This window comes from Rousettus aegyptiacus, unplaced genomic scaffold (assembly GCF_014176215.1).
Source record: "Rousettus aegyptiacus isolate mRouAeg1 unplaced genomic scaffold, mRouAeg1.p scaffold_m13_p_9, whole genome shotgun sequence".
NCBI lineage: Eukaryota > Metazoa > Chordata > Mammalia > Chiroptera > Pteropodidae > Rousettus > Rousettus aegyptiacus.
Window position 1 is genome coordinate 105,925,323 of NW_023416312.1, and position 12,680 is coordinate 105,938,002.

At 43.6% G+C, this 12,680-nt stretch overlaps 1 protein-coding gene across 4 annotated transcripts in view; it reads left to right on the forward strand.

The window, feature by feature from the left end:
* LOC118607850 overlaps positions 1 to 12,680 on the forward strand; it is a 73,980-nt gene that overhangs the window by 33,205 nt on the left and 28,095 nt on the right. For 2 of the 4 annotated variants that reach the window (XM_036227246.1, XM_036227247.1), the window contains exons 3-5: positions 1,106 to 1,347; positions 4,991 to 5,065; positions 9,998 to 10,176. In XM_036227246.1, coding sequence (XP_036083139.1) covers positions 1,106 to 1,347; positions 4,991 to 5,065; positions 9,998 to 10,176 — 496 coding nt within the window. Of the gene's footprint in view, positions 1 to 1,105; positions 1,348 to 4,990; positions 5,066 to 7,455; positions 7,609 to 9,997; positions 10,177 to 12,680 lie in introns of all 4 variants that reach the window. The other 2 variants (XR_004952881.1, XR_004952882.1) reach the window with 2 other exon arrangements.

Below are 12,680 nucleotides of genomic sequence, written 5' to 3' on the forward strand. Positions count from 1 at the left end.
TCGTAACTGCCATTTTCAGTCCTAATCCCTTCACCTTTTTCACCCAGTCGCCCTGTAACAGTGTAAAAAAAAATGCATTTCAATAACATCTTCCTTGTTCACATCTCCCCTCTTTACTCCGGCCGTTACTACTTTGGAAAATATGTTGTTATAGTTATTGGTATCCATTCCTCAGTGAGTCAGCCCCAAGGACAGGGCAGAGGTGGTGGCCGAGCAGGCGCCAGCTGCCAGGGAAACCGAGGCTCGGGCTGACTCTCTAGTGGGAAGGGTCAGTCGCCGGCCGGCTAATAAAGGCTCGTAATTAATCTCAATTGGCTCCATGGGTCTTAGATTTGAACACACCACAACATTTGGAGGCCCCAGCGAGATTTCCCCAGGGTGGGGAGATCTCCTAAGACCCGTGGCCCCTGCCACCGTGGGTACGGACCTGCCCTGTCCAGGGGGCGGCCGCTGAGAGACGTTCTTCAGCCCCGGACACCAGGCGGACTCACCCAGGAGGCCAGATGGACAATTCTGATTCTCCAGTGGGGAGAATCAGTCACTGTGAGTCAGACTGCACTATAGGTATCCAGGTTTCTGGGAACTAGTGGAAAGCTGGACGCGGCATGACTTCCCTAGTTCGGTCAAGGTCTATGTCAGACTTGACTTCTGGTGCGACAGGTGTCCAGGTTTCTGAGTATCTGCCTGTCTGTGAGCTCTAGGGTACGTCTAAGTCTCGGCTTAGCCCTGTCTGCCAGTAAGCCCTAGAGTTTGTCAAAGTCTCGGCTTAGACCTGTTCCAGTCTGTGGGCCCTAAGAACGAGTGAAAGGCTGGACGCGGCATACCTTCCCTAGTCTGGTCAGGACTGAGACGTCAGCCCCTGACCCTGGCTGGCTGGTTTTGTCTTGTTTGTGTCGGCGCCTGTCTTGTGTTGGTCCATCATCTCTGTCTCTTTGGTGTCTGTTTTTGAAATTGTGGTCTCTCTGAGTGTCATATGTTTTTATCCTTCCTCTTTTCCTTATGTCTATTGATTCTTCTTTTCTCTCTTGGCTTAGCTGCTGCTGCCCCGCCGGACTGGTCCCCAGGGGAACACATGGCTCTTGCTCTAACTTTTTAACTTTTACAGGTATCATATTTACTTTCACTGCTGTTCCGGCCACCATGGGTCAAGCTTCTTCCAGACCCACTCCTCTGCAGTGTCTCCTCAGTAATTTCAAAGACTTCAGGCGGCGGCCCAAGGTTATGGGTCCCGCGTCACTCCCTTCGATCGCCAGAGGTTCTGCCAGTTGGATTAGCCCACATTTGGAATAGGGTGGCCATTAGAAGGGTCACTCACCTGCAAACAGCCTTTCAGATGAAAAAACTGAGGTACAAGAAGTTTAAATAATTTACCCAGTGATAAAAGTGAGTTTGTTTTAATATTGAAAATACAAGAGTTAAAAAAAGCTAATAGGGGCCTGTTAGGCTAATCCTTCTTTATATTTTAGATTAAAGCAGGAAAGAGCAGTAGAAAAATAGTTGCGTAAGTAGAGATTGGAAATGGAGATGTTGTTGAGAGATAGTAGAGAGATGGTTGTGCATTTGTGTTGGAGGTTTAAGTCTGGAGAGTGAACGTGAATTTGATTAGAAGGTTCACAGAGTGTAGAGTCTCCTTTCTAACTGGTCCTTCAGTTTGGGTTAGAGTTTATTTTTATGGGAAGGTGGATTTGTAAAAGAGCTTTGCTTTGATTAGTTTAGAAAGAAATAAACACTTATAGATAAATTAAGTCCTCCTAAAATTGTACTATTAAAAATATATGCCTTTAAAATTATAAAACTGGTATATTCATAAATTTGCTAAACTATTGAATGCTAACATATAAAATACAGTTTACAATTGCCTACTTCATTTTTTCTCCAGAAATTAGGGCTACTAAGAGTTATGAATTCTAGTATGTGTAAATGAATTACTAGGAATAAAACAAGTAAAGGAAAAATTCTGTATACAAAGTATGCAAAGAAAATAAAATGTGTTTTGAGATATAAAGGATGTGTTTTTAAGAAAAAGGAGAGCAATTTTATCCTAAAATAGTTTCAGGTTATTGAAAGGTTGTTTGAGGCACAAAAGAAGATATAAAGTATAGAGATTTATTTTGAAGGAAATGAAAGGTAGTTGTCTTACAGTTAGTTATTTCTGAGCGAGTGAGAAGAGGCAAACTGAAGGAATGAGAAAAGTGGTAGAAGGTTTGTGAAGAGAAATCCTGAGAGGAAAATAAAGGACAAGAACATGAGTAAACATATGAAGTTGTAAAGAAAAAGAGAAAGAGAAAATCTTGTTTTACATAGTCAAGTTAGCTAAAATTAAATGTATTTATCATAAGGTTTTAAAATAAACTTTAATATCAACAGTGTATTGACAAAAACTGGAGTGTAGATTATTGGTCTGTTCCTAATAAGAGATTGTAAAAGGTTTTTCTTTACCTGTGAACAATACACTTAGAAAACAAAGATTCTATATCTTATCAAAATAATTTATTGTGTTTTATAGTCTTTATTTAAAAAACAGTCTTCTTACTATTAAGAGTGCTAAATTTTTTATATAGTCATATTTACCTTTAAAATCTTTTATTATCACTCTGGTTAAAGAGATAACTAAGTATTGTTTCATAGTGACCTGTGATCTTATTTAATCAAGTGATCAAACCTTGTAACATTATAACAAATTCAAAATAACTTTAAGACTTCCCAGAGGGCACCTGGAAAATCTCAAAAGTTTAGTTTTATCACTTTGTAAAAGAGAAATGTTAAGCTAATTCAGTTTATTTAATATATTAAGTTATATAAGAAACATTGTCAAGTAATAAATGGTACTTAACTTTCTTTAGGTTACAATTTTTATAAATACATGTTACTAATACAAGTGTTTCAGAAATTGTATAAAGTTCCTAGAAATTTGTCAATATCTTTCAGTCATAATTTCAGCTATTATAAGTTGTTGTATGTCATAAATATCAAGAATGGACCTGACTATTCAGAAACAACGGCTTATAAAGAAGCAAAGGGCATGGCTCTGATTTGGGACATGACAATAAAACTATTACAATAATTAGATAGCTATGATTTGAGTCAATACGTGGTCTTGATATTGAAATTAGAGTTTCAGATAACAGAAAAGATCTGTTTAGCTCGAAACAAAAACCCTTCTTTCTCAGAGAAACCACAGGGACTAATCTCTCCTTTAGAGACTATTTTCTTCACTCATCAGCCCACGTAGGATGACTGACAACAGCTTTTGCAGGTTTTATTCACTTCAAAAGAAAGGGAGCAGATCCTGCGGGAGAGCGCCAAGGCTGTGTTAGAGCCAGACAGACAGCCCACTACAGACCCAGCTCGTATTCAGCATGTCCTCCCGCACACCCATCCACCTTGAGACCCCAACACCGAACAAGGTAAGGAGGCTCTCGATCAGTATTGCCAGCTTCTGATAAAACCTTGCTTTTGTCAGTCAGTCGGCCCCAGATATTAAAAAAAGAGTAATAAAGAATAAGAAGGTTTAAGGACAAAATTTGACTGAGCTAGTTGAGGTAGCCCTGTGCATCTTCAACAACTGGGATGAAGCTACTATCACCCAGATTAAGAAAATGACTAAAGTCCTACTTAACAACAATAAGCCCCACATTCAGTTCCTGAAAACTGCTGCTCTCAACCCGGCTACCCTGCTACCAGATGACAACCCCAAGCAGCCCATACACGACTGCCTTGAGGTCCTAGAGAACGTCACCTGCACGCAACCCCACCTGACAGACGACGTCTGGCCAGATCCAGAGGCCGCTATTTTCACAGATGGAAGCAGCTTCGTCACAGAAGGAATCAGGTGTGCTGGGGCGGCCGTAGTGACTAATGAGACTATTATTTGTGCACAGGCTCTGAGCCATAGAACCTCAGCTCAGTGGGCTGAACTAGAAACAGTGATTCAAGCTCTGGGGCGGGATAAAAACAAGACTGTGAACACTTATACAGACAGCAAAGGAGGCTGCCAGAAAGCCAGTGGGGCAACTGACATTCTGCTGGTTCTACCACCCAGAGTGCTAACGGACGCTCCTACCTACACTCCAGGGGAAGTTAAACTGTGCAACAAGCTGAGAGGAAAGGAGGAATCTGCTGGGTAGGTTAGTCTCCCAGTCGGCCACATTGCAGTACCTGAGGCCTTGAGCTGAGACCTTATAACCCAAGTTCACCAGAGAACTCACTTGAGAGAAACCAAGTTAATTAAACTGTTAAAAAGAGACTATTACATTCCGGGGCTGCAACAGATGGCCAGCCACGTATCAGCCCAGCGCCACATCTACACACAAGTGAATCCAGGGCCCTCCACAGGAGTACAACAAGGGACGAGACTTCGTGGACAGCCCCAAGAGAACATTGGGAATTAGATTTTACAGAAATGAGCCCTGGAACTTTTGGATTTAAGTATTTACTTGTGTTCATTGACACCTCGTCAAGATAGACTGAAGCCTTCCCCACCAAGCAGGAGACAGCTCAGGTAGTAGCAAAGAAGTTAGGTTCAGAGATAGTACCTCATTTAGCCTGCCCATAGCACTGGGGTCCGACAATGGCCCGGCGTTCATCGCCCAGACCAGTCAATTTTTAGCCAAGGTTCTAGAAATTAATTAAAAGCTACATTGTATTTACAGATCTCAGAGCTCAAGATAGGTAGAGAGGATAAATAAGACCGTGAAAAAAACTTTAACCAAGTTCAAATTAGAAACTGGCAAAAACTGGGTAAGCCTCCTTCCCCCCCCCCCCCCCCCGTTAAGGGCACGATGCACCCCCTACTGTAAAGAGATCACACGTTATAAAATCATGTTTGAAAGCCCTCTTGTTTGTTTTGATATATTCAGAATCTGTAAAATGAACTCAGAATCTTGTATATTAATTCATATGTGTAAGACTAATGTGTTCATAAAGCATAGATCTTGCTTTAATTGTATAGCTTTAGTTAAAACCTGCTGTTCTTATGCTAACCATTCAGGCATTGTCAGAGAGAGGCTTTAGTCAGACGACTGCTCAGCAACAGAGAAGCACAACGCCAGAGAACAGGATCTTGGTATGACAGTATGTTTAACTGATCCCTGTGATTGACTACTTTGCTTTCCTCCATTGCAGGACCCCTAATATAAGCATTTCTAGAGTTATTATTAGGCTTTGTATAATTAATTCGTTAACTGCCTAAGTCAAAAGCGGGTACAGGCAGTAAAACTCATAGTCCTCAGAGCAAACTGCCAGCCACTCAGGGCTGAAGATTCAATGATTTGAATTCCCCTAGAAAACCAGTGGGGAATATAACAGTGTAAAAAAAAATGCATTTCAATGACGTCTTCCTTGTTCACAGCTCCCCTCTTTATTCTGGCCGTTACTACTTTGGAAAATATGTTGTTATGGTTCTTGATATCAATTCCTCAGTGAGTCAGGCCCAAGGACAGGGCAGAGGTGGTGGCCGAGCAGGCGCCAGCTGCCAGGGAAACCGAGGCTTGGGGCTGACTCTCTAGTGGGAAGGGTCAGTCGCCGGCCGGCTAATAAAGGCTCGTAATTAATCTCAGTTGGCTCCGTGGGTCTTAGATTTGAACGCGCCACAACAGCCCCAAACCTCCTCCCATCTGGCCATCGCCAGTTCGATCTCTTTGAGCTTGATTTTGTTTCGTTGGTTCGTTTATTTTGTTACTTAGGTTCCACAAAGAAGCAAGATCATATGGTATTTGTCTTTTATCTTATTTAACTTAATACCTTCCAAGTCTATCCATGTTGTTGCAGATGGTAATATTTCATTCTTTTTCATGCCTGAGTAATATTCCATTATAGATATGTACCACATCTTCTGTATCCGGTCGCCTGTTGACACTTCGATTGCTTCCATATCTTGGCTATTGTAGGGAAGCAGAAGTCTTTTCGAATCAGTGTTTTCGATTTCTTCAGCAAATCCCCAGAACTGGAGTTGCTGGGTTATAAGATCGTTCTATTTTCAATTTCTGAGGAACCTCCAAACTTTGCACAGTGGCTGCACCCATCTGCAGTGCCAGCAACAGTGTTTTTGATTTATCGATGGCGGCCACTCTCGCAGCTGTGAGGTGATACCCTAGTGGTTTAATTTGCATTTCTCTGATGATTAGCGACCTTGAGCATCTGTTCTTACATCTGTTGGCCATCTGTATGTCCTCTTTGGAGAAACACCTATTCGGGTCCTCCGCCCGTTTTTTAATTGGATTGCTTGGATCTTTTGGTGGTGAGTTGTGAGTTCCTTACGCCTTTTGGATATTAACCCCTGGTCAGATGTATCATTGCCAAATATCGTCCACCCAGTAGGCTGTCTTTTCACTTTGTTGATAGTTTCCTTTGTTGTGCGAATGCTTTTTAGTTCGATGGAGTCCGTTTGTTTTCACAGCTTTCATTTTCAAACGCTAGCTTTAGTGTCCCATGAGGTATTGTGCCCAGGTGATGAAAACTGTGTGCTATCGAAAGCCCCTTAAGCATTAACCTGTAACAAAAGCAAAGGGGGGAAGTTCTACCCAGGTCCCACCAGTCTCTAATCCTAACTTGACTAATGTCTCTTTTAGGATCTGATTCATTCACTCTACTTGGCCCAAACTTTGGGTCCAGTAGTAGTTTCTTAGTAACTACTGAGGCAGTCTCTTTCCTGGTGGGGCAGGCCTCTACCCATCCTGAAAAAGTGTCTGTAAAAACAAGTAAATATTTGTAGCCCCCACAGTCAGGGTTACCTCAGTGAAATCGACTTCCCAGTGGTCCCCGGATAAGTTTCTCTTTCCCTATAATGGATGAATGTCAGGGTCACGATGCTGAGTGTAGGAATCCAGACAACTGTCAGAGAAGAGTGGAATCGTACGCTTAAGATACTCAAAATGTGAGGTCAGCATTTCTTATATCAGATAGACTATTTTTAAGGCAGTTCTAGGTTTACAGAAAAATCGTACCCCTCACTCCTGCCCCATTCCCGCTGTTATTAACATCACATTAGTGTGAACAATGCATTACTAATTAAAATCCATAGTTCACTTTGTAGGTCTTTTTTTGTGTTCTACGTTCTGTGGGTTTTGACAAATGTATGATGACAGGTATCCATCATTTCACTACCGTGCAGAATAGCTTCGCTGCCCTAAAAACCCCGCGGGCTCCACGTCTTTATCCCTCCCTCGCCTCCGTCCAAACTTCTGGCAGCCACCGATGTTTTGCTGTTTGCGTAGTTCTGCTTTTTGCAGAATGCTTTAGACCTTTTAAGATTGGCTCGTTCCACTTAGCAATGTGCATATGTTTTCTCCATCTCTTTCTGTGGCTTGATAGCTTTTTTTTTTTTTAATCACCGAATAATAGTTCATTGTCTTCATGTGGCACAGTCTGTTTATCCCTTCACCTACTGATGGTCTGCTTGGTTACTTCTTCTTTGGGGCAACTATTAGTAACGCTGCTGTCGATTTTCACTTGCAGGTTTTTATGTGGATCTAGGCTTTCAGCGCATTTGGGTACATACCGACTGAGGAGCATGGCCGCTGGATCCTAAGGCGAGAGCTTGCTTCGTTTCGTTAAGATTCTGCCAAACTGTCTTCCAGTTTTCAATTCCCCGATGACATATGACATATGGTGAGGGGTCTGTTCAGCTCCTTTCCCCCTTTTTAAAATTGAGTGTTTTCTTATTGTCGAGTATCAAGTGTTCTCTCTATATTTTGCATACAAGCCATTTATTAGATAATTTCTCAGTCTTCTAAATTGCTTAACAGTGTCTTTTTGCAGAGAATTTTTTTATTTTAATAAAGTTCCACTTATCACTTTTTTCCCCCATGAATCGTACTTTCACTATGGTATCTAAAGAGTCATCGCAAACGCAAAGTCACCTGCATTTTATTTTGTTACCAACTGGATTATATTTTATGTTATCCTCTCGGAGTTTTATTGCTTCGTATTATACACGTAGGTTTATGATCCACTTTGAGTTAATTTGTGTGCAAGTATATTAATTTCATTGCATGTAGATATCCAGTTATCCAACATCATTTGTTGAAAAGTACCCTTTCTTTCTGGAAGTTCCATCGCTCCTTTATCAAAGATCAGCTGACTGCTGTTTGCGTGGGTCTGTTTCATTGATCTGTTTGTCCTTTAGCCAATTCTGCACTGTTAGATTTGTTGTAATTTTATAATAAGTCTTAAAGTTGGGTGAAGTTCCGCATCTATACATATGACCATGTAGTTTTTCTTCTGTAGCCTGCCGATGCGATGGCTTAAATGACTTGATCTTTGAATGTTGAACCAGGCTTTCATACTTGGAATGAAGTCTGCTTAGTCATGCTGTATAATTTTATTGTACATTATTGGATTCAATGTACTAACGTTTTGTTGGGGATTTTTACATGAATGCTCATGAGAGATGTTTTTATGTAGTTTTACGCTCTTGTAATGTCTTTCTCTGGTGTGGGCCTCTTTGGGTTCCTGGTTTGGGGGAACTTCCTGGGCTTCTATGTCTATTTCCATCACCAGGTTAGGGCAGTTTTCCATCATTATTGGTTCAAATAGGCTTTCAATTCCTTGCTCTGTCTCCTTCTGGTGCCCCTGTGATACGAATGTTGTTACAGTTGACGTTGTCCCAGAGGCCACTTTAACTGTCTTCTTCTTCTTCTTCTTCTTCTTTTTTTTTTTTTTGATTCTCTTTCTTGTTGCTGCTCCAATTGGGTGTTTTCTCCTTCCCTGTCGTCTAAATTGCTGATTTGATCCTCTGCTTCATCTAACATGCGTTTGATTCCTTCTAGTGTATACTACAGTTTGGCTATGGTATTCTTCATTCTTTTTTATGGTTTCTATGTCCTTTATAATTTTACTATCTCTTCGTCGAAGTTCTCACTGAGTTCATCTATTCTTCCTCTAAGTTCTGTGATCATCCTTATACCCAGTGCTTTGAACTCTGCATCTGATTGCCCGCCACCATTTCATTTAGGTCTTTTTCTGCAATTTTCTCCTAATCTTTCATTTAGGACGTGTTCCTTTGTCTCCCCATTTTGGCTGCCTCCCTGTGTTTGTTACTGTCATCAGGTAGGGCTGCTCTGTCTCCCGGTCTTAGTAGAGTGGCCCTATTGTAGTAGGTGTTCTCCAAGGCCACCTGGCATGAGCCAGCAAGCAATCTGCAGATGGCTGTCACCTGTGCTGGGCTTTTAGGTGCCTCAAGAGATTAAGCCAGAAACTGAGGCCAGCTGCTGCTAGTGTGGGGCTTGGGGCTGCCGTAACCTGAGGCCAGGTGCTGCTTGTTTGGGGTTTGTGAACCTTTGGGAGCTCGGGTGGCCAGCACTTTGGGAGGGGCGGGGTCTCAGGGAACCCCCGGGCGGGGTGCCCATGTGATCCCGGTTGATGGAAACTTGGACATGGTGCTCACCTGCGCCCGCACGGGAGTGGGGAGGGCTCAGCAAAGGACCAGTGGTTTTTATCAGCGCTTCTGTCTGGGGGGAAGCAGGCCCTCCAGCCCTCGGCCTGAAGCCAGTCCGCTCGGTCCCTCCCCATGTGGCCCTGGCGCCCTTGGAGCAGCTGTCCCCGCGCCGGAGCTCAGGGTCAGCGAGGCCGCCAGCGGTGAGTCCCTTAGGAGAAGCGGGTGCCGCCCCGTCCCCCTCCCCGCTCAGCCCCGGGTCCGCTGCTCTTCACGGCCAGACGTCTTGGGGACTTCTCCCGACACTGGTCCCTCCCAGTTCTCCAGCGCCCGTCTCGCGCCTCTGCCCCTGCTACCTGCCTCTTACGTGCATCCCCAGGTGTAGTGTCGTGTCGTTGCAGTCGCGGTGTGGTCGCGCGAGGAGGCTTCCCCGCCACCTCGGCGCCACGGCTGCTTCGCTCTCTCTCTGTGATATTTCTGTCACTTACTCCATCTGTCCATGAGCTAGCATTACCGAATACTTCGTTCCTGTTATTATTTTGAACTAACTGTTATGTGTTAACTTTATTAAAGGCAAGAAAAAATTTTGATTTAATTTTGGCTCCTTTTTTTCCTTTCGTGCAGCTCTTCGGTGGTGGAGATCCGAGTTTCTGGAGCTCTTGCTTCTAGCCGAACAGCTTCTTCTAACATGGCTCGCAGCGTGGCTCTACTGGTGACAAACTCCCCAAATTTTGGCTTTTCTGTGAAACTCTTGATTTCTCCTGTATGTCATGAGCATAATTTCACTGGATCCAGAATTCTAGGTTGGTGAGATTTTTTTTCTCTCTTAATGCTTTAAATATTTCCTCTACTCTCTCCTGGCTTCCACGATTTCTAAAGAGAAGTCCAATGTAATTCTTATCCTTGCTCTTCTATAAGTAAGATGTCTCTCTCTGGCTTCTTTAAGATTTTTCTCTTTGTCTTTCATTTTCTGCAGTTTGAACATGATATATTTTAAGTATAATTTGTTGTTGTTTTGTGGGTTTTTTTGGGGGGGGGTTGTTTATCCTGTTCTCTGAGCTTCCTTTATAGTTTGGTGTGGTTAATTTTGAGATGTTGTCATTATTGTTTCAAACATTTCTTCTTTTCTGATATTCCCATTTTGTGTATGTTAAACTTTTGTAATTGTACCACAGTTCTTGTGCATTTTGTGACGTTCACTTTTTCCCTTATGTGTTTCAGTTATGGAAGTTCGTATTGGAATTTCTTCGAGCCCACTAATTCTTTGAGCTATGTCCACTGACTGGTGGACCACGGCAGAATTGTTGGAATGATCACACTGGGAATTTAAAACAACTAGGATTAACCTGGTCGGGGCTCTTAGGGAAAAAGTGGACGACGTGCAAGAAAGGACGAATGATGTCAGCAGAGACAGAATCACAAAACTGAAATTCGAATCAGAAATACTGTATCAGAAATGAATGTCTTCGATGGGTTCACCAGTTTTTAAATTCCCAGTGTGATCATTCCAACCATTCTGCCGTGGTTCTGATGTTTTCTCTCTTCATGGTGTTTTTTTTTTTTTAATCTTTCATCATGTAACTTTATTGAAAGCCAGAAATGATGTAGTCTGTATAAGTAGCTGAGATAAGGAAGCCTTTAGTGCAGACCTCGCTAGGAGTTCGGCTGTGTTTACCGTTTGCTGTAGCTGTCAGGGGCGAACAGTTTCTCTGGCATACTTGGTTTTTTCCCTGCATGTCGTGGTGGTTGGTGGACAGGCAACTGTTTTATAGTCCTGTGACTGATTCTCGGGATTTCGGTGGGACAGAAATGCTAGTGGGGGCTGGAGTTTGTTACTTCCCCTCAGGTCACTTAGGCTTTGGTAAAACCCTCGTCAGTCATGCTCTGGTGAAGTGGTTTGTCTTAGGACAGGCCTCGTTATGTACAAAATGTTCTGGGATTATTTCAGAATCACTATATCCCCCCTCCACCTACTGGAAACAGGAGCGGGCGTTTCTCTGACCATCAGTGCAACCATCCGGTTGGGCTTCTGGAGGTCAGACTCACAGAAGTGTGGGGGTCTCGCTAGGGCCAGGTCCCCTAGTGTTCTTAACTCTCAAGTGAGTCCGCACTGAGCCTCGAACCATTCAATTACAGTTTTTCTGTCTCCAGGCCCGATTCCCGTGGAGTTCTCTGCTCTTGGTCTTCTACTCCCATGCCTGTGCCTCTCTGTCCCACCTGTCTCTGTACCTGGGGGGGCAGTGATTCCCGACCTTACATCTGCTGGATGTAAGAAGGGTTGTTGATTTCTAGTTCAACTTTTTCATCGTTATCAGGGTAGGAGTGGTGATCCATGTAAACTCCTTACATGCTAAAACCACAAGTGAAGTCTAGGATCTTGTTTCCAGCAAAACTTAATTTCGAGCACAAAGGGCATGTAAAAACCGCTATGAGTTTGCAAGAAATTAGGTCATATTTTTCCCATGAACCACTCCTGATGAATTGACTAGAATAAACTTCAGAGAAATGAGGTGGCTAGAGACATTAACATGATGATTGCGGCCATCCTTAAGTTTACGTATGGGGAGGACTAACGAGGGGAGAAAGGCGGACAGGGCTGTGTAACACACATGGCAAAATGTAGGTTGTGGATAAAATGAAGGATGTGCGTTCCACGATGCCTGTTTCAGTGAATGCACTTATAAAACTTGGAGAGAGTGCATTGAAAAGTTCTTCGAGGCCTCACAAAGCAAATAGAAGGTGGATTGGAGGAGAAGAATTGGATCGGAAGTTCTCAAGTGTCTGCAGCCTAAACCGTGGGACGGGCAGCAAAAGCCTGTGGAGAAAAGGGAATCTTCTAGTTCTTGGTGGCTGGGGCAGGGGTGGGGGGCCTGTTTACTCTTCTTTCTCTGTCATGTCCCAGGACGAAGTCAGTGGCAGTGGGCTCTGTAGAATCTTAGAAGTCAGAGGAATCTGGAGCCATTGCCCCAAGAGGGTTGGTGTACACGTTGTGTAGTAAGGCAGTGTAAAGTTGGCAGCCTCACGACACCTGCTCATGTTTTCATAGGTAGGTCCGAAGTCCACGCAGGCCACACTGGCTCTGCTCAGGGTATCCCGACACTGCAGTTAGTGTCGACTGGGCCGGGCTGGTATTTGAACTTCTCGGAAAGGATCTTCTTGCAGAGTCATTCGGGTCGTTGGCCGAATCCAGTCCCTGCAGCAGCAGGACTGAGGTCCCCGTTCCGCTGCTAGGTCCCCCCCCCCGCCCGTTCTGTCACCACTTACACGGCACTCTGCACTCTCAAAGGCTCATAGCATTACAGTGTGC